Source organism: Camarhynchus parvulus, chromosome 2 (assembly GCF_901933205.1).
Source record: "Camarhynchus parvulus chromosome 2, STF_HiC, whole genome shotgun sequence".
In the NCBI taxonomy this organism is placed as follows: domain Eukaryota; kingdom Metazoa; phylum Chordata; class Aves; order Passeriformes; family Thraupidae; genus Camarhynchus; species Camarhynchus parvulus.
The window spans coordinates 78117210-78139690 of NC_044572.1; the positions used below are offsets into that span (position 1 = coordinate 78117210).

At 39.4% G+C, this 22481-nt stretch overlaps 1 protein-coding gene across 2 annotated transcripts in view; it reads right to left on the minus strand.

Annotated features, from left to right (window-relative positions):
• Positions 1-943: 943 nt before the first annotated feature.
• The window catches only part of TRIO (trio Rho guanine nucleotide exchange factor), a 244284-nt gene continuing 222746 nt past the window's right edge, over positions 944-22481 (minus strand). Inside the window, exons 42-57 of one of the 2 annotated variants that reach the window (XM_030965172.1) lie at positions 20935-21024; positions 20226-20318; positions 19583-19633; positions 19285-19362; positions 18114-18305; positions 17025-17202; positions 15454-16223; positions 11026-11273; positions 10067-10205; positions 9691-9718; positions 8703-8865; positions 7031-7152; positions 5403-5481; positions 4581-4781; positions 4019-4157; positions 944-2493 (exon numbers count right to left, since the gene is read on the minus strand). In XM_030965172.1, the coding sequence (XP_030821032.1) occupies positions 1951-2493; positions 4019-4157; positions 4581-4781; positions 5403-5481; positions 7031-7152; positions 8703-8865; positions 9691-9718; positions 10067-10205; positions 11026-11273; positions 15454-16223; positions 17025-17202; positions 18114-18305; positions 19285-19362; positions 19583-19633; positions 20226-20318; positions 20935-21024 (3114 nt within the window). In that variant the 3' untranslated portion in view covers positions 944-1950. Of the gene's footprint in view, positions 2494-4018; positions 4158-4580; positions 4782-5402; positions 5482-7030; positions 7153-8702; positions 8866-9690; positions 9719-10066; positions 10206-11025; positions 11274-15453; positions 16224-17024; positions 17203-18113; positions 18306-19284; positions 19363-19582; positions 19634-20225; positions 20319-20934; positions 21025-22481 lie in introns of those variants that run through there. The other variant, XM_030965182.1, reaches the window with a different exon arrangement.

The window sequence follows — 22481 nt, forward strand, 5'->3', positions numbered from 1 at the left end:
AATAACTGATGGCAAAATAAAATATTTACATCACATCATACTGTGTAAACATGTAACATCACTGTACAAAGAAATATACATGCAAAATAAAGCAAAAAATTTAACTAAAACAATAAAGGAAAATAATACACAAACAATGATATGAGGTTGGTACGAATACACATCCAGTTTCGAAGTCAGTTGTTTTCTTTTAAAAAGTTTCTGTACAACTTTACAAAAAACCCAAAACAAAAAAAAAAAAAAAAAAAAAAAAAAAAAAAAAAAAAAAAAAAAAAAAGAATAAATAGGATACAGTGGAAGCCACAAAGCTCAAAACCTCAAAACTAACCCAAGCTAGGTTATGGCTTAACACCCATATAACTAACTCTTGTGGGATGTCAGCTTGGTTTCCTTAAACATGGCATTTCACACAAACATAGATGACAACACACCCACATGAACTCAGTGATGCACAGAAAACCATCTCTGTCTTTTTAAATATCTCACACTAATATACTTCAACCTTAAAAACAGTTACTAAGACAATTACATTACATGTCCAATTCTCCTCATCTGACTGCTACTTGCTGAATGTATTCTTCACCAAAGACCACAAGATTAATTTGTTCATCTCATAGAACAAAGTAAAAAAACAGATTTGAAAATTCTAAAAAGTAGTGAAGTGTTGAGACTGATTTGGGGAAAGTCAGACTTTGGCATTTTAAATATAATAATAATAATTTTAAAAAGTGTCACTCTACTTCTTAACCAGTTTGACATTTGGGATACTAATCTCTCTCTCTCTTCATTTTTTTTTCTTTTTAACAATCCTTAAAACTGACTAGTCTTGACTAAATTCCATGCTAATCCTCATCTTAAACTAATAATGACAGTGTGGTACAACACACCCGCCCATGCCCACCCAGAACCCCCAATCACACAAACAAAACCATAAAGCTCGCCGTACTAAGTATGTGCTTTTTCTATATATTTATTACAGTTACAACAGAGGTCCTCATAAATAGTTGCATAAAATGTTAAAGCCACAACATTGCACATGATATGAAAGAAAACAAAATCCCAAATGAGTGCATTTACAGTACTTCATCCTGCTGTATACTGCTTGACAATTGGGTCAGCAAGCTGGGCACCAACCCAAAGTTCTTTTCTGGGGGAACAGTGACTACTGCCCCAAACTGAAGACCCGCACAGTGGTATACCACCATTTAGGAAGGAGGGGGGAAAAAAGGATGAGAGAAGAGGGAAAAAAATTACAGACCGAAGGCAGGTAACAGTCTATATACAAGTAAGGCCTACATTTTATCAGAGCAAAACGATTCATTCTATTTGTATGCAAAATCTTTTGAGGTTGGATGCACTTAAAAGCAGAGTCTGATCTCAGTGCACTGCTACGTGAGATACATACAGGCGAGGCAACTGGAAAGCTCTAGGACCAAGTGAAAACCAGATGTTATAAATGGAGGCCGTACCAATGGGCAGCCATTTTGGTGAGTCTTCTCCAGGCATGATCTGATTTTTGTTTAACACCAGTGCTTTAAACATAGGCATTTCTTCCTTGAATAAATCTTGAAAACGGTAGCTAAGTTCACTTGCAAAATTCAACTCTTGTTTATTAAAAAAACTATTTTTTTTTGCAGAAACCTGAATAAAATACTGTTGCTGTATCGCTTGTGACTGCTTTTTGCAGAGTACAGTGCTATTGTCCTCCACCCCCGTGAAGTCTGCATCTCCAGTCCCCCACGCCGCCCCGCGCGGGTCCCTGTGGAATGCATTTGCACACGAACATTCACTAGCAGCTGGTTGGCTTGGGGTTTGCTTTCCTCAAAATTCAAGTCAACAGCTGATTGGCAGGAGGAGTCTATCTCCAGTCTGATTGATTGGCAGGAGGAGTCCATCTCCAGTCTGATTGATTGGCAGGTGAAAGAGAATGAGAGAGAACTTCAAGCAAGGTCAAACTCTTGGCAAGAGCCTGCTCTGTAAGAAGTTTTTAATGCTACGGATGGGTCGAACATCATTCTGGTGTTTTCGCCGCTCAATGAATGAAGTCAGTCTGGATATATCAATGCTCTCAGCACTTTTGCCATTCCCCAGCTGCAGCCATTGCTCCTGGAGGGCCAGTGCAGCCGAGGGACGCTTAGCTGGGTCATCCTGAAGTAGGAAGCATACAAAATCTTTGGCCTTCTGGCTAACTCCTTTGAAGTAGTCATCTGGGAAACTAAAGTCTAAGCGGCAAATATTCAGGCAAGTTTCCTCTACGCTTTCATCCAGGAAAGGAGAGACGCCACTAAGAAGGACATAAGTGAGCACTCCAATGCTCCAAACATCTGAAGTGAGTGAAACAGGATTTCCAAGAATAATTTCAGGAGCTGCAAACTCTGGGTTTCCAAGTAACTGGTGGATATAATATGTGGTATTGAGCTGGACTGCATCTCCAAAGTCAGCCAGTTTTATTGTTGGCTTAGTGGAACTCTGGTCCACCAAAATATTTTCAGGCTAGAAAACATAAAAGCAAAAGTTAACATGTCTTTTTTCAAGTCAGTTTAACACACATTTATTGCTCCAACTTAACTGCTTCCTAAAAAGTGTGGTCAGCCCTAGAACATAGATAGCTGCACTCTATAAGGATCACTGCAGAAGGCCAGCTCTGCAAAGCCCCAGGCAGTCTTAACAAGGCTTCCCCTGACCAACCAGCACAGGTAGGTTCTTGCCTATTGCAACATGCAATTCATGTGCTTTAACTGTTTTAGCTGCTGGCACTGTATTTTTTGAAGGAAATATAGCTCTGCCAGTTAATACTTCAGTTGTTCATGACAGCAGCTTTGCAAAGCTTCACAGGAACTGTGTTTCAAACTTAACCGTAAGGAACAGCAATTATGAATAGAGGGTGAATAAACCAACTGCTCCATTTGTTTTACAAGAGAGACAACAAAACCCTTGCATTTAAAGACTGGAAGACTGTAAATATTTGCATGATGCTTTCAACAGAATCCAGCTTTATTTGGAAACTCTTTCATGTAATGCAGCTGTACAGATGGAAGATAAACCCTGTTAGGAGACTATGGCAGCCACAGATCCTGTTGGATGCATATGACTTCAAGAGAACTGCCCCATTATTGGTGAGCTGAAACTATTTCTAGAGTTTTATTTCTAAAGCTACTGCTGCTGTAATCTCTGCAAAGTAAGACCAACTTACCTACAACTAGTTTTTAATTAGTTCATCTGTATGTGAGACCAGAAAAAGTACTGGTGAACTCTCTATAGCACACTAGAAAAAATTTAATGGTATGAAGACCCAAATTGGTTCTGCTTGGAAAACAGAAGTACACGGAGAGAAGAGACTCAGGCTTTTTGCTTTTTCTCACCATGATCCCATTTTGGCTAGGGACCCTGCCTACAAAGATGACTTGTCAATGCTAAACTTATTATTCATATACAGGTGAAAAAAAAATGTAAGGAGTAAGTTTTAATTAATATTTACGTTGAGACATTCTCACATAGATTTTTTAACTAGAATGCATCAAATCCTTGTGACTCAAGTAACACACAAAGGGAAGAACAAAGACTCAAAGAAGCACCACTCATTTAGGTATTACAGCCCTCAAAGTGCAAAGACAATAAACATTTTTGCAGCAAAAGAGGAAATGCAGTCTCTTTCACAATAAACTCTATGCTTCTTGATAAAGAAATGGATTTCTGGTGCAAGTTTATCAGAAATTAAATAAATAAGTGAATAAATAAATAAATAATCAAGCAAAACTCCCTATTAGCAATTGTTTCCAGCATAAAGGGCCACAACGGGCAAGCGAGCTATAAGGAGAAAGCATAGGGAATTAAAGTTTCTGCTTTGCTGCCGGAGTGACCTAAAGCATTTAGGAATGGAGCCCCAAGCCATTGGGGAGTCCTTTATGACTCTCAAAGCATTTCACAGTTCTCTGTTCCCAGCTGCAAGTTTTCTAGAAGAGGGAGATTTTTATGCCCAGAATGATGCACGCTGCCCAGAATCCCATTAGCACCTCACCTTTAGGTCCAAATGCGCTATTCTGTGGTTATGAAGATACTGCACAGCTTCCAGAATCTCTCCCAGGTAGAGTCTGATCTTCCCTTCTGTGAGGTTTCCCCATCGCACGACATAGTCCAGAAGGCGACCCTGGTCAGCCCTGTTGGAATTACAAAGGTTGTATTTTGGATTAATTTCAGAACGGAAAAAAACCTCAAGAGGCTACAGATTACAGCAGTAACTGTAGCCTGCAGAGCTTACAACACAAAGGACTGGGATATAAAGAGGAGATATCATATCTAGCTATCAGATCACAACATTCCTAATTCACTTTTGTGGCCATTTGATACAAAAATACTATTGAACCTTCAGACTAAGATAATCATCCACATGTAAATTTAATCTCTATTTGCCCCCTTCTGAGTATTAAACTGAACATTTTAGTAAGAGCATTAGACAACTGCAGTATTTTACTTAGGTACTTTCAAACTGCTATGAAATTTTAGAGCTCCTTAACCACTATAAATGCCCCAGAAAGTCAGCTGTAAAATTGCATTTTACAGATAATTTAGAGTGCACACACATTTCTAACACTAGTATGTAGTTGGTGGAGGTCTCAAAGGTGTCAAGAAGGCCAATGAGCTGGGGATGCTGGAGATTCTGCATGACTCCAAGTTCATGGGTAACCTGGTCTCGCTTCATCAACTTCTTATTCACAAACTTAGTGGCTACTGCTCGCTTGGTTCCCTTCTGGTCACACTTCTTAACGACAGAAAATCTGCCCCTGGAACGCAACAATGAAAGGAAAGATTTAACCAAGAGATGCAAAAAGGACATACTTTTACTTGAAAGACATACTCCAAGAGATCTAATTTTAATCTCTAAAAAGTTACCCTTACAGAGAAGGTTCTGGGCATGAGAATTTTCAGTGCATGCATCTAATACCAATTGTGACTGTAGAAACGTGACAGATATCTGTCATATCGCACTCGCAGACAACCTGTCAGAGTAATAACCAGCTTTCAAAGGTCATGATAAAGTTGGCAAACTGTATATTCTACATGAGTTATTTTGCCCATTTTCAGACTCCTTCTGTCTGTAGTTTTCATTCCCTAAATAAGGAGGTTGAGGAGAACTTCACTACAGAAGCACTGTCAGTCACTGTAAGGGATGCTTAAAAAAATAAATCTCTTCATCTACAATACCCCTTCAGCCTAATTGAATTCTGTTTCTGTAGTGCCATCTAGTGCTGGTAAAAGTTTTGCTTCCTCACTTCCATTAAATCCAACAAAATTCTGGCCTTTTAGGCTCATACATTAAGTATTTATCAAGGACAATTTAATTTTTGAAAGAGAAGTCAGTATTTTGACACAGACAGCTTTGAAGATCAGCATACAGAACGCACCTGCCAAGCTCAGCCACTTCACTATAGTGGGAATCAAAGTTGTCTTTCCAGATTACCATGATCCCATCACTTCCAGGACCTAAACAAACAAACAAAAAAGAGAAGGACAGGATGTCCAAGATTTAATACACTCAGATCCCCTGGCTATGAGGGGAATCATCCCATCTTATTATTCCCTGTGTTACACACAAGGTGGCAGCAGGACAAACTGAATTAAACACCAGGGCAGCCCAGCCAATGCAGTAGAACCAATTCTATAGTGGAAACAATTCAGGTTACAGTGGGAACTGTCTGTACAGGAATGAGTAACCTTAGCAAGCTGAGGGAAAGAGTGAAAAGAAAAGACATCTTGCATTATACCTCATAATCCATAATACTCATGCCACTGGAAAAACAAGTGGCCAGGCAGTATAGCAGCTACCTTAGAGAGCAAACCTTATTTTTCAGGAAACACTAGTATAAAGACCAAAATTTCCCTTTCAGCCTCTTTTATATATTGCAACCCACTGATCCAAGGGCTTAGCTGCTGTCTGTCTTGGATCAGTGAGCAGGAAGTGCCTGAAATAATCATCACCTCAATATGCTGTCAGTAAGGCACTTACTGTGGCTACCAACAGGCAAAGCTCAAAGTGGCACCACTGAATATAAACACCCAAAAATTTCAGATGAGATTTGGAAGGGTTTAAAATTCCAGGAAAGCAGCAAAGGTCTTGGAAAAAAAGGGAAGAAAGACTGTATTTTGAAAAGGTTTGGGACAAGTCCCCATATCAGCTGAGACACTTCCTGGGGTTTTTTATGTAAGTCAGTTTGAGACAGAGCCATTCTGCTAAAATCTATTAACTAATTCTGACCAGTGCAAAAATATATGGGCCTCACAACAGACTAAAAGGACCCAGATGGCATCAATTGTTATGCCTTGTAAGAAAAATTTGACCCTGCTGTCTATATTTTCCCCGTTTCTAAAATGGAGAATTATGAACACTTAGGACAAGAATAAGTGAATGTATGAACACACCCCAAAATTTATCCCTATGTCATCAAACACATCAAGTAAAAATCTTTTTTGCCTTTTGCTGTCTGCCCTCAAAACACAGGCATGTTTTTACCTTTGCATGTTTCCTTTTTATTCCTCATAAACATTCAGGTTACCTTGCTTCAGGTACTGAAATAGTTCAACTGTAGATCAGTTATGCAAAGACAAGAACTAGCTGTATGTTCTCCTAAAAATTGTGGCTTTACAGTTCAAGCAAAGGAGAAAAATAAATTATAAAGTAATACTACTCTTTTCTTATCTGTACACTAAGAAATTATGTTAGCATTGTAGCATTCACTGAGACTAAGAATGCTGATGATGAAATATGATTTTATCAGTGTGTTTGAACGAGTATGGGCAAAGTGAATGCATGTTGACAGTACTGTGAAATGTGTGCACGAACCTCTAATCTGTTACATCCTAAAACTGCATCTATTCCCGCTGAAACAGGCACTATATTACAGCTAAAAAGGCTTGTTATCAATGCTCCTTTAACAAAGGGGTGCCCAGGAGCGGAGCTTTTCTTTTTACTGTTCTATGGGTACCAGGCACTCAACTGTACCGAGGCTTTGGAAGAAGGCAGAGCCAGGCCTACCTAAAACTCGCAGACTGGCGGAGGATGAAACCGAACCCATGTCGTTTGCAGCTATGCACGTGTAGATACCATCGTCTTCCGCAGTGACGCCTACGATTTTCAGCGACGCCTCTCCCAGGTCACTGCAAACACAACGGCAGCTGTTAACTTTGCAGTAACTGCACAGACCTTAAGCTGTGAAAATCAGACAAAGTTAGGTTGATATTCTTTATACTTATTATCCAGTTCTTATCTCTCTCTGGATGAACTTTACTAACCCTGCCCTGCCATATCAGAAGCATCCACCAGAACCTGAGCACTTTGTGTTCATCCAGTATCTTGGGAAGTCTTACAGATCACTAGAAAAACATCCCGACTGACACTCTGTCTCACCATGTCTCAGGCTCTACTGTTGGAAAAATCAAGCGCTTCCCCTGTTTCTTCCTGCTTCCTTTACCTACTGCAAGTTTTCAGAAGCCATATCTCTTACAAATGTGAATACTTGGCAAGTCCTCCCTACAGTTTTCACCTCTAAGCTCAAACCAATACTAACAGTGTGTTGTTTTTTCACAATAATGCATATTTTCAACATCTTTTATCAGACTTTCCTTTGGATTCATCTCAGCTGCTACAAGTAATTTTACTGACTGACTGACCCAAAACCTATTTGCAATGGTCTTCACTACACAATTTCAGGGGAAAAAAAAAGGTAAATTTTAGGAACACAGGAAGATGACACCCTTCTCCAACTCAAAGAACATTTCAGGATTCTTTCTAGAAATCTGTCAGTCACAGCCAAGATTATTCTCTGGATATAATTCTGTAATGAGCAACAGTGAATTAAACCTAGCAAATTTAACTCTTGCACATCTCACAACAGCCCTGGATGCAGTAGTAAAGCTGCCACATTGCCTTTGTCTTCCCATTAAAAAGAAACAAAAAACCCAATGAAAAGAAAAAGCAGGAGCACCAAGAAGTAAAGAACAGTATAACATGCCATCAAGTTTTCACAAAAGAGCCCTTCATTCTGAATTAAGAGTATAATTCATAAATACGACATTTCTTCACACTTAAGTTACTCATTAAACTACATTTTCTGTGTGCAAAAGATGCTTTTTCAGGAAAAAAATTAACCTGCAACTTCCTATTCCAAAATAACAAGTTCTCCTGAAAAATTTCTCCGGTGTTTGATTTACTAGTTATTCTGTTATGTTCTATCATAGCAAAGCTAAAAACAGAGAAAAGTGTTAATATCCACACTTCAACAATGAAGTGTGATGTTGTCACATCAACAGGAAGCAGAGGCTTCTTTGCAAAACCCAGTAGCGTGATCTGAAAGTCACTAATGGAAATAAGGGTCTGGCACGGTCTGTCTCTGTACTGGCATGTCACAACACATTGGTCTGTTTCAAGGACCAGGTCAGTGTGACAGACCACAATGGTTTCTGCAATAGCTAATGAGAAAGAGCAGATTAATTTTATTTTGTTTTTAAAAATCAACTGACTATAACATTTTGTTACCCTAGCCATATGCAGAAGTTACACAACATTTCTGGAAAATCTCGGTGATTATATGTTTCTGTCTGAAGCAACCCTATCCTCATGTCTCAAAGCCAAACACTGTCCCACACCAGGGGTGCAAATTAAAAACGTCACAGTTTGAGCAGTTCCTGTTGACCATGGCATAAATTACCTGTAGGAAATGCTGTGATGACCGTCATTGCTCAGTGTATTATGATCAGGACCTTTCCAAGTAACTGAAGCCCTGGGGCGACCACAGACTTTACACCTAAGCACGATGGTCTCTCCTGTCTCACATGTTACCTCACTCAATGGAATTATAAACTCTGGGGGAACTGCAAAAAGAGAATTAATGGCATTAGATAAACTGAAGCAAATACATTTAATTTCTATTCCTCACACTGTTTTCTATTAGAAGAAGTAGCACTTTAGATTCCCAAGGTGCATATATCCCCTGCCCTTGGAGCACATCCATGGGTAGGCCCCTTGCTGGGGCTCTACAGAGCCCGTTAATTTTTCTCTACACGAACTTGGACACAACACTACTGCTGTGCCACAGATAACTTGAAGCCTACCATGGTGAACCAAACCCTCAGTTTATGGTAAGTGAGGAAAGTCTACACTGAAAAGTATTTAAGGATATGCTCAGCTAGGCTATCTTTATATCCAGCCAAATTTGCAAAAAACACTTCATCCACTGAAGCACCATAGTGCTTCTCCTTTTCCAAAGGCGAAGCTCAAAAACTTTGTTTCTGCCTATTAAACTAAAACCCCAGTTTGGCTCTGACCCCAGTGGGCCACCATCTTTATCCTGATCTGCCTCTGCACTGGAGAGGTCCTGAGTGCTCCCTAGGGTGCAAGACTGAAAATAAAGCAGCTCCAACTCCTAGCCTTGTTACTTTGCAAATTCAGCAAGGCCCCACTCTGTGTACAGAACACATCATATGGTCTTTGTGTTTTATGTTGCTTTGAACTTGTGAACAAAAAAAAGCTTCTTGTATCTTAAAAAAGAAATATGACTTATTTCATTCTACCTTATCTAAAAAAACCCCATATATATTTTTGTAGAAAGCACTCAATTCCTGACATAATTCATATCAAGCAAATAATGTTTTAATCAAATTTACTGGCTGAAACTTGAAAAAATTAAAGCAACTTACCATCATAAATGTAATTGGGGTTGAGAAGCTGGAAAGGAGAAATGAAAGAATTAATGTCTGATAATCTTATAACAACATAAAGAATGGTAGAAAACCAAGCACAGAGATGGATCAAAGTTAGCTGTACCCACAAAATCCAATAAGCATCTGAACACCACAGTTTCTGCACCACTCTATTCTTTTTGCAGTATCTTTTTTTTTCTTTGTATGATGCTTTCAGGTTCGAAGGTTTTAACTTCCAGTTTACAGATGTGGCAGAAACTGTCCACTAAAGCCACTGCTGCCTTTGATTCCTTCCTGTGAAGTTCTGACAGAAGCTACTTTTAAAGAAATCCCAACCCAACTTCTTTTGGAAGCAACATCTTTGAAGACTTACTTTTACAGAAACTTTGTTGGCAAGTCCTTCTCGGGATTTGCGATAACCATTTTCTAGCTTGCCTTCCCTTTTGCCGTCTTTATCTTTTTTCTCAGATTTCTTCCTTAATCGGAGTGCTGTGTGCCAAGACGTTGACTTCCTGTACACAGAACATGAAATTGATCAATTCTTTTCAACTCCCTGTTATGTCCTATACCTTCTAGTTTCACGTGGCATTGGAAAAGTGTTATTTCTGTTATGTTAAGTGTCAAAATGTTATTTCTATGTATTATAGTATAGTAAAATGAAATACATTAAGTACTCCATAAGGGATGCCACCCTTGGCTAAAACTGTGAACAAGCTAGTATAATGTAGTCTGAAGTTCAGTATTCCTTGAAATCATTGCTCGAATGGTAAACTTTCTATATGAAAATGCAAACTGTCAATCCAACTGAGTTACTAACAGTATGAAGCCCATACCAAATGCAGCCTTACAAAAGCTTTACACAAAATTCAAACTGAACTTTGACACAATTTCTTCCATTGCAGAGATGAGGAAGTTGTTCCTAGCATATAGTAATTTTCAACAGGTTTGCGGTTTAAAGCATATATCTAAGAACTCTGGAATCTTGCTTTATTTGCACAAACATTCCCTGTTTTCCTAGACAAAAGTGTCTAGACTGGCAACTCATTCTATTAAATAAACAAGTTAAAATAAATTATTTCTGCTCTTAGATAAGGCATTCTTTTCCCAGAAGACTAGGCTATTGCAACTCTTTATTAAAGAATATGTGCTTCTGGGATCTTTTTCAGTAGCTTTATTTTGACAGTTGCTAAGGGACCTCTCCAGTACTTGTTCTGCTTGTTGTTCATTTATTTCTCCACGATCACATCAACTTTTGGCCTTAAATGTTCAAAATCTTCTCTAAATTGGAAGTTTTCTTCCTTCCTCCCCTTCTACACACACCCAGGCACTCACTTGATGGTTCCATCAGGGTTGTCAATGATGATTGCACTGGTATGCCCCAAGACATAGCCGGGAATCCAGCCCTCGGCTGCGGGGCACTGATCGGTGGCGGCTCTGAACACCAAAAACATGTTCTGTTGGTTGCTGGCTAGAATCTGCACGACCTCTCCTTGGTAGACATTTATCTCATCCTCCTTCACTGCCGTGTAATCGTGTGTCACCAGCATGGTGGAGATATTGCTACTGCTGCTACTTTCACTCTGCAAGCGTCAATCAGAAGCAGAGAGAGCAGGAGGAAAAAAAGGAGAATCAAGTTTAAAACTCATGAAGAAGACAGGCTGTTCTTGGCCTGCTACATTACCTACCTAATGCGCTTGGTTTAAACTGTAGTCAAAGAAAAGAGCAATGTTTTCTCTTTTACAGCTGCCTCTGTCTATCTTGTGCACTAGTCTGATATTTGAACATCTTTATGTAGCGCTGCTGCACAAATTTATTCCCAATACAGTTACTCAATATAATTTCTGTTAACTAGGAGTCAATTTATTCATAAATCTCAACTTGTCTACCTTTCAAGCTCAGACACTGAACCTTGCATCTTCATCAGGCATCAAAACTACAGTACAAGCATGTAAGACAGTTTTTCACGGTCTTCTAAGTTCAGTTTCGAAATCATAGTCATTAGCTCATAATCACTGGAAACTCCAACAATGAAAAATACATGTAGTCTTTCCTAGCACTACCTGTCAGATCTCAGACACTGCCCTTGTGCACACAAAACATGACAAGCTACAAAAGAACAAAACAGGGTTTTGACAGCATGTCTCAAAACCACAAGATTTATCTCTGGTTGCATCTGTATGATCAGGTTTATTCTTTTAATCGCAGAGAATGAAGTAAGTTACTGAAATAAGAAATTATTAATTTGACAGTCAAAATAGACCCACTAAACTGTAAGAATCCCTCCTAATTGATTAGTAACTAAGATAGCTGAGTGTTGTTACCTGTTTATCATACACTTTCAACTACTGTTCATGATTTTGTTCATTTCCCCAGTAAGCATTTGTGGAAAGCTAATTATGGCTGAGAAGGTGTACATTCAAAATCATATTACTTGCAGAACAAAAAGCCTACTCCTGACAACGAACCTACTGGAAATTATTATTTTTTTAAAAGTAAGGCTTACTTTGTCCATTTGCATCTATTCCTTATACAAGGTTTAATAAATGGAAATGTGAAAACTATTATCAGATTACACAACCTACTCCCTCAGTAATTATTTCTTTCTTGAAACAAGTTAAAACCAAGGTGAATGGCCTATTAATGATGTGGCATGAAGTGTGTGTGTGTGTGTGTGTGTGTGTGTGTGTGTGTGTGTGTCTGTCTGTCTTTTGCCTCTGTTCTTACTTCAGACTGTTTCAGGTCACTCGGTGCCAGCGAGGGCTCACTGTGGCTCAGCAGAAGCTGAGCTGAGGAAGGAAATGAGTACCCATGTCCTGGGTACCCCTATTGCTTATAGAGCAGAACCACACTAGTGCCACTCATGTGCTAGTAGCCAGTGGAAAGCCTGGCACACAGGATTAAAACAGCATCTTTTTTTTTTCTCAAAACTGTCAAATATTTCTCAAATATTGAGGAGTTATAGAGGGGTTCAGCTGACAGCCTGGTGCACTGGGAGCCCTGAACACTGCGTTCCCTTGCAATCTGCTAAAGGCCTTGAACAAGTCACTCCATCCCTCTGTGCTTCCCTGAGGACTCTGGCTGAGAAACCAAGACATTTGGAACGGAACACTCTTAGATTACTAATTTCATAGCATGTTTAACACCCTGATGCTTGGAGTGCCAGTAACTCTGTACATTTTATTCTAGCTGGACTGTTATATTCAAATGAGTGACTAAAAGCTTCTTTTTTGCCATATTAGAATGATGAAGCATATGCTACCTCAGTGAGAAAGATCTCATTGTGGATTTTAACTCCACTAAAGGATATTTACATTAATTTCAGATGCTATATTTCCAGTGGGAGAACAATTTTTTTTCTCTATTTAGAGGATGGCCTGCATGGCCTTTTGTATTAGTAAGTCCTTTCCATGATTCAGGACTCAGAACAGCTGAACCAAAGAAATTAAGTCTCATTTTCAGTCATTATTTAAATTAGGATGAGAACTTGTTGCACTCTTTTACCTAGATGAAAAACAACTCTATTCAAAAAAGCAGCTTTTGTTGACTCCTCCTGTTAGGCTTCCAGGGAAAGATGAAGGAAAGTTGCAGTATCAACCTAAGCCTTAAACCTTGCCCCACACACTATTCCTGAACATACTGTTTCTTAGGATGCAGCAGAATTTGTCTAACTGCAAGACTGACCTTTCTATAACATAACACTTCTTTCTGACATTTAAGTCTTGTAGGATCATAATAAACTCTGAATATTTCTTATGTTCAACGGGGACACTTAAATCTGCTAAATAAACAACTATCTGGTAACTACTAAGTGACAAATGTTCCTGAGAATGTGTTTATACCAGAATTCATTCTCACCACAGAGAGACAGACTTTCCTTTTGCCTTCCAAGGAAGTAATTATTCTTGCACAGTAATGTTTTCTTACTGAAAGTACTTCTGGTCATCACTGACCTCAACTATGGGATTAGAGGATCTACAAACAAAGTATAAAAAGTTCCTCCGATATTTCTCAACTAGCAAAACTTAATCTTTTTTCCTCTTAGAAGTAATTTTTCCTTAAATAATCTACCATAGCCATATGTGCATGGGTATATACATACAAAAATAGTGAAATTAAAATAAACCTTCAAAACCCCTTTTCTCCAGCTTGTTCAATGTGGTGTAGAATCCTAATGATTGGTCTAGAAATGAGGTTATAAATGAGGACTTATGGCCCATCTCAATTACCACATAAGAGTTATAGAGCTGTAAACACAGAGCTGTGAAGTAGAATGCATGCATTCCAACATTACGTTTTACAGTGAGATGAAAACAAGCAATGGCGTCTTTGCTGAGATAGTATTGAAATCCAAATGTTTTGAAAACTCAGTGCCATCCCATCTTTCCCCTTCTCTTTTTTAATGCAGCAACCTGAATTAGTATTATGCAAGTACCACCATCTTGAGTCACATACTATGCAGTAAATGCAAAATACTCAAATTACCCCAGATTTTGCATTACATCACATCACATTTTGCTAGACTGAAGATAAACACAAGACAGAGCTAAATCAAATAAAAAGCTGAAGGAAGATCAGGATAAAATTACAAAACATGCAAAGCGTAATTTTTTTTCTTCTGAAGCTATTATAAAAGTAAGTGTAAGAACTAAGAAGTCAAGAAAGCTTTGTGTGTTAAACAGTTCTATAAAGAAACACATGCATTTAAAAAAGGTCCAGCAAGTTAGGTGATTTGCAAAACTGGTATTGCATACCATTTGTGAGAGAGTAGAAAAACAAACATTCATGAACACAATGCTTAGTGAGAAAAAAATCAAATGTAAGTTATAAAAGAAAGGCACCATAACCTGCCTACCGCCTCCATGGCAAATGCCTCAACATTTTTGCTTTATATTTGCACATGCCCCAGTGCTGGCTGTGTTGCTTTCCTGGTGGATGTTATTGGGGGTAACGTAGATTCTGTTGACAGCCTGGATTTCTGCACCAACACACCAAGTGCACACTAAGAGGCTGAGTCTCCAGAAAACCGAAACCAGTTCTTCTTACAAAGGAGAAAAGACAAGTGGAGTGGGAAATCGTTTGGGTTGTAGTAGAGGTAGGATTATTGTCGCTAGGCTTTGTTGGCCTATTTTGAGTGGATTGCAGAAAGCTTCCTTGATCAAACACAGGATTTAAAAAGAGATTGACGTATAACAACTAAGGCTGAAAGGAGAGGTGGGGAGAAAATAAATTAAGAAAAAAATAAAACTCAAGCAGCCCAGGGAACGTAGATGTCTCCACGAAGTTAAAACTCAACAGGACAATGGTTGCGAATTTGTGCGTGAAAGGGAAAAAAGCCCCAAGGCAATCTGCCAAAATCCTGAAGTCAGATTTAAGTGCTGGCACGATGCATACCCCAAGGTGCTCTGGCTGCCACGCTCCAGCATGTTAATTATGTGCCTTCAAATTAGAGACCAAAAAAGCAAGGACAGCGAGTTAGTAGGTATCAGCCTAGTGATCTGTATTTTCAGCAGAGGCAGAAATTGCATCGAATGTTAGCAGTTGCTTTTGTGTCTGTATACATAGCCATGTTGGCACATATACACACACACAGGTAGACACTCTTGGCTTTTTAGTGTGCAGAAGATACCGGAACAGTTGATTATTTGAGAGCAGAACCGCACTGGAGAGCCAGAAGTTAGTACGGAGAATGATAGCAACGCATAGAAAGGGAGCATGGAAGGTTTTAGAAGAGCTCGCAGGACAGAGGTGCTCCGCTCTTACCCCATTACTCTGGGTGGAGTGAACTGACTGCTCGCTGGTCGAGGAGCATGTGCTCATGCGGTCTGTGTCCTTGCTGTGTGAAGAGTGGCGGTGGACCTGCCGCTGGAGGGAGTCATTGTCCCCAGGGAAAGTGAAGGAGCCAGGGCGGCTGGCAGGGGATGCTGGGATGGAGCTCCAAAAGGAGCCCTTCTGCAGGGGGCTGCTGGGTGGAAAGGTTTCCTTGCCAAAAGGAGAAGGGAAAGTCGTGGACAGAGGAGAGTTCATTGGAGAGATGGCTCCTGGCCTTGGCTTCCCAAGCGTCAGTGATCCTATGCTGTTTCTTGTTCGACTGTCCTCTGAGATTCCACGTGAGTCTTTCTGGGCTCCATCAGCTGAGCCAGAAATGTTTCCTGCTGTCTTCCTGGGACTTTCAATAACTTTCATCTTGGGAATCTGTTCAGCTTCTCTCTGAGGACCATCCGGCTCTGCACTGGGAGGGTGCCTGTCTGGCTGGCTCAGGCCAGTTTCTAAAGAGGTGTTGTAGTGTGGCAGGGAGTGATTGTGAATGGACATACCTGACATCTTGTCTGCCTCTGCTTGGGCCGAGGCTGCAGAGGAGACCAGGACTGGGGAATGGTGTCTGACAGGCTGGGGGATCCGGGATGGCCGGCTACGGCTGGAGCTGGGGATGCCAGTACAGCTGCTGGGGCCGCCGCTGTTAGCGCTGCCACTCCCGCCGCCGCCTCCACCACTGCTGTGGTTCCTCTGGTACTCGATCGGGGACGTCAAGGCTGCAGTGGGGGTGAGGGGGAGAGGCGGTCAGGGGAAAGGGGGCAGGAGAGGGAATAGGAACAGTTTAAAACAGACATGTCTACTGGCAGAAGGGGGAGTGCTGTTCAAATAAATTTCCTTAGCAGTGGAAAGATGCCACAGACTTCAAGTTGCTTTTCTGTATCTAACCTGAATGACTTGCTGCATCTACCTATATTAAAGATTAAAAATCTGAAACTAAGATGTTTTCCTCTAGGATCACACTGTCAGCCAGCAGCCAAGTTGGGAAAAAACAGGTGTCACTCCACATTCTCTGCTTGTTGTTACTCATTTTAACTGTTTAAAAAATTTAGGTTGGAACAACAACCGATAGATATAAAAATAGAGCAAGAGGACAATTCTACTTTTCTCCTGCAGAATCCGAGTGTTGCTGCCACAGTAAGATGCAACAACAATGGCCACAAAAATAATAGAAGCAAAACATATTCTGAATAGATGCTTAAAATTCCACTTGGGTTTAGCCTTTAAAGGCTTGCAGTTGCTTAAAAGGGGTACACAAGCTCTCAACGGATGGCACCTATCTTGATTCACTCCTACAAAACATTTGGAAAATTTCACCAAGAGAACACCATGTAAATTCAGACTACCACTCTTATAATAAATGCAAGCATCTGTTCTGAAGCAGAAATGCGGCACATATCCCCCAACTGTTCTCTATTAGCTCAGGAAAAAGGCAACTTGCAAAACATTTCAAAGCCAAGAAAAAGAGATGAGAGAAAAGTCATCCAATTACGAACTTCCAGTAAAAGAAAATAATTTACCATTTAAAAAGTTGCGCTGGTTTTCCAAAATTTGGTTAATTTCATGGATCCATAACTGGCGGACTCCCGGACTGGCAGAATGCAAAATAAAGGTCTCCGTGACATCACCCGTTCTTGATGTTAGTGCAAATTTACATGGATCGCTGTCCACATTTTCCTCCAGAGAAAGGCAACTCACCTTCATGAAAAGAAAATAACATGTATTTTAGGGGAAACATACCTTTAAAATCTCTTTCTTAGGAGTTTTGAGTCAGATCTTCAAATGATAACCACTACTCCTGTAGTAAAATTATACCATAAAATGAAGTTACTTAATTCCAGTAAACTAAGAATTAGTGTACAGCTTACTGACACACTGTGCCTGAACAATCTCCAGCAGGTCAGCATGGCCCAATATTCTCCATCCCTCACTTTCCTTTCAGACTAGTTAAAATGCTGAGCCTGCTATGGAGTTCTCTCTACCACCAGCCCCCACTAAAGGCTTCAGCTGCATATATAGCAATGTCTTGTACCTGGCTGTTCAGCCAGAGCTATAAATAGGTTCAGATGGCAGGCAGAGCACCAAGGTGAATTAGGGGAAGCAGGGTCCACCCAAAACACTTCATGAGGGCTTCTGAGTTCTAATATTATCAGGGTTTTTCAGGAAAATCTTGAAGTGGGAAACCCTTTTTTTGTTTGAGGAATATCTAAGAAGGTTGCACTACTTACAAATGTTATCTACATATTTGGGTATTGGAAAGGATACAAGAAGAGTTATTATCACTACTTGCAATGACTTTGCAATGTGGTGTACACACAGCACAGAGCTAAAAACTAAACTTTGTGAATACTTGTCCAGCACTCTGTGCCAGAAGACCTGCTTTGATATGCTTCATGCAGGAGGCATCAGAGTACTGGGATCCAAAGATCTCCACCTAACATTGGAGTGAGAACAAATTCAGTAGGAAGTAATTTCAGGAAATGACTGGCACCTCATTGTGCTCTAGGGTTGCACACCTAGCTGTCACTCGTGACTGCCCACAGAATGAGAAACTGTTACCTTAGCAGAGTTTGTGCAGGGGACACAAAAGACTCACACACAACAGTTACCTTGATACTGTTTTTAAACAAGAATCCCGGCATGGAGAAACCTTTCTTTTTATCTAGCAGCTCACTGAAAATGACAATCTGCTCAAACAGGAAGACCCGTCTCTCCTTGCAGCGTGGCAGAAGTCCTGCATCCTGGTCTGTAACCAAAAATGTGTCCTGGAGCAGGAGCTTACCCTGGGCTACAATTTTACCCTACACACAGAGGTGAGAAAAAATACATTTAGTGAAGTTCTTCGTTTCTTTCCCCAGTCCAACTTTTTCAGCACATGTTCATGACAAATAGCTTTGTGTATTTCCCACCTTCCAACTGTTATTGACCACTATATATTCACTTCTCCTCCTATACACAAAATATTCTTGTGCTCTTTCTTAAAAAAAAAACTCAAAAAGAAAAAAGAACCACACACAAAAAAACCCAACAAACAAACAAACAAACAAACAAAAAACCAAAAAAAACCCCAACCAAACAACCCCAAAACCAACCAACCAACCAACAAAACCTCAAACCAAACCAAAAAAAAACCCAGCCCAAACTCCAAAAATCCACTCCACCCTTTTCAATTCGTCCTGCATTTTGAGGCTTGGAACACCAAGTTTTTTGTTTCTCTATTCTGAATAACTCCAACAGTTACTCATATAATCTTCCAGGGTGCTGAGTAGGGGCAGATCTCAAGTTCATGTCTGCATCACACAATATAAAGACCTTTGCAAGTAAAACATGTGACTGTGGCGTGGCTGATGCATCCTGCTTCAGTAGCCAATTTCCATCTCTTCTAGACTTAGCAAAACAAGGAGGGCTACAGTTGCCTCAAGTACATGATGGACCTTAGTGACTCCTCCTTTGTCTACACTACTGAAGTCAGGTCTGCTCACCCGCTGATAACTGATTATTTCACTGTTTTGCAAGCCTTTAGCCAACAAGGGAACTGTAGTAAGACTGGCCCTTTCTTGATTTTGCAGAAGGGCTTTACCTTGTGTGACTGATACAGCAGGTAATGTTTCCCAGGAAAAAAGTCCTTGGCAGGGCTAAGGACTTGATTTTTCATTTACTGCTTTATGCACCAGCTAACCAGATAGGGAAGAAGCACTGCACACATTTCTCCCCACAATATTATTGATTAATTTCAAGAGAACCTGACAAAATCTCTAAGCAAAACTCCAGCCAACTTACATCAAATCCTTGCAGGCGGCCAACATTCATCATGTCATTACACCGTTTTGGTACTATACACATGACCTCTACAGCTTTCTGTTCAAGACAAATAAAAAGTTAAAGCTTTATTTTCCAAATGAGTAAGCAGCATAAAATTTTGTTTCATTTTATATGGTTGCTTTAGAACAGAAATGCAAGAAGTAAACACTTATAATTGCTTTCTCAGGAAGATCAGAAAAGGAAAGTGACTCTGCCAAAACAAAAGAAGTTCTGAGTTAAAAGAATTCATATCACTAAGAGAAAATGTCTCAAGTACCTCTAGTTCTGTTGTGTCAAGATTAGCTTTCTTAGAATACTTGAGGAAGTCCTGAAAAAGAAAAAAAAAATCAAGTCATATTTATTTTCTCATTAATCATCAACAAGAAATCTTAGAAAATCTGAATTTGATATTCTCTATCAGAATATATCAGACTGCAGAAGACAACCATTTGGATTTAACTCATACAAAAACATATGGTAAGGCAATGACCTCTGTGCCACACAGAGTTGCTCTTCAGTAAACACTTATGTGATATTAAAATGATTGCAGGTGTAGCTGGAAAAGCTGTGATAAGTCCCAACAACTTGTATCACATTTACATCTAAACACAGTTGAGAGTTTCTTCTCCCATTCCTATGACACTGGTACAAATTTTAAACATTTCCATGGCCTAAACATTCGGCCTTTAACTGTTAAAAGAAAAAACAAATTTTTGCCCAAGCCATCTACTGCAATTTTTATAACAATCTGAATGTGATCAGAAAATAATCATATGGCATTGCTTACAAATCTGGGTTCTGTTAGGGAAAGGGGATGGAAAACATCAGCATTAAAAATTTTCTTAAAAAAGAAAACCTATCTGTTAACACATGTACAACATATCTATTAACACAACTCATTCATCTCAACATCCCTTTACCTTTAGTAACAGCTGGTATTTCATAATTCTCTGCACAGGTTTTATTAGCAAGTCTGTGAGCTGAAGTCTGTGGCCCAGGCGTTGCTTTAGATCCTGAGAGTTGTAAAACAAACATTTTTGTTTGTTCAGTTAGAAAGACCCTTGTTTTGTTGAGTTAGAAACACAGCTATGTATCAGTATATGGAGATAAATACATATATATAAAAACAAGGATATAGCAGTATCAATTGTTATCACACCAGAAATTGTCAAAAGTCAGAAAATAATCTAATCTTCAGTTAGCAAAAGCTGGAGTCCTTCCCCTTATCACTGTTGCTCCCAAGGTATTCCCTTCTGCAAGTGTCTTTCACCTCTTTCTTGACAAGGCTTCAGAGTGAAATGTAATTTTTCAGGTTGTATACAGCCGATCTTCAACACTGATCTCTGCTTATCCAGAATTGCTATTTATTGCTACATAAAATGCACTGGTAACTGCCAGGGCTAAGGCTACTAAGGGTAAGACTCTACTGATTAATTAATATCTTATACCTAACCTTTAGTTTTTATCTCTAGGAGTCTATATTAGATTTGAGAAATCAGAACAGAAATGGCAAGAAATTGCAATTTAAAACATTAACAACAATATCTGCTGTGTTTTTTAATTTTTTTTCTGGTTTGATCAAGAGATTTGACAATCCTTCACCTCACATATCCCCTCTCATGAACTTACCTCAAAAAATGTATCAATGTATTCTGAGACAATGTGCTCAGACTTTGGTTTGTTTTGGCAGTAAACTATGTACATGTGCAACCTTCTCTCCTAGAGGAACAAAGACACAAAATGATACATCATAATCAAGAAAAACACATGACAGATTAAAACGGAGTATTACTTTAAGAAGTATGGCAGTTCATATATATGAACTTAAAAAGACCCCTTAAAGGAAAAGAAGCAGTTACATATGCAGAAATTACAGACATGAAAACACATTTATTTGAGAACATCACTATGATTTTAGAAAGGCAACACAAGTGAAAAAAATTCCCACAGCTATAAGTCCTCCTGAATGATGGGTGTTCAGAGATGATAACTCAGCAGGTTCCACAATGAAGTTAAGCATGAAAATGGTTCTATTTTTCTTTCACCAAGAGCCATGGAAGGTTTGACAAGATGACCCCACAGTGATCCATTCCAACCTTACCCATTTTGTGATTCTGTAATGGAGCCTTTGAAAGATAGTATTTTTTATTCTATTTTGATAGTGTAGTGTGATTATTGTTGAAATTTATTAGAATAATTACCTCCTCCTGTTTTGTTATGTAGAACAGTTAGGAGAAAACTTTCATGTCTTTTATTTAGTATTGCCTGTCCTACTGGAGTTTGGATGGGGATGTAGGTGATGAAGCCTGGAAATGGGGGCACTAGCATTTTTTAACTCTGATCTTATCTTCTGCATGCACTTTTAACAACTTTTAACACCAAAGCAACAGAAAAAGAGAGAGGAAATAACTTCTGCCTTTAAGATTTATTCTTGATTACTGACATTGCAGGTTAAGAAATACAGACATACCTACTCCAAAATCTTTCCTATCACTTTGCTAGGATTTGTTTGGGGTTAGAGGCTTTGCTTCCCAGAGACTTACAGAGTACTGACCAGTGAAGACAAATGGTAAGAAAGAAATGAAAAAATAAGATGGAGATTGGAAAGACACAGGTTAAGAACAGGAACTGAATCATTGTGTTCTAGCCAACAGGGTTTTGCTAGAGGATGCTGTAATAGCATCACAGCTTGCCTTTCCATCTGGAGTGGTAAAGGTGCCTTTCAAAGACAATTCAATTACAAATAATACCAGGAGAAAGTAAAACAGCAATCAGGAACAGGGAGAGCTACTTTCTACAGGTTTCCCACTTTGCCAGCGACAAATTCTCATACGGGGAAAGGATACAGAACTAGAATAGAACACACTCAAACTGGAAGAAGAATGAGCCTCTTTCCTATTTTTATTTCTTATATTCCATGTTATTGCATGGATGCCTGGGATTAGAAGGCTCCCCTTGCACCAAAGTGTAACCGAACAAAGAAATGGGCCCACATTCATGTTCCCTCTCCACAGGAAGGTACTGGGAACAAAGACTAGAACATTTACTTTTTCTATTTATGAGCTCTTGAAAGCTATCTCTCCACCTCTTACAGGTGAAGAACATTGTACAGCACTTTCTTAACTGTGCTGTACTTAATAATCAATCATGTTGGCCAGTAGCAGCAATAGAGTTTG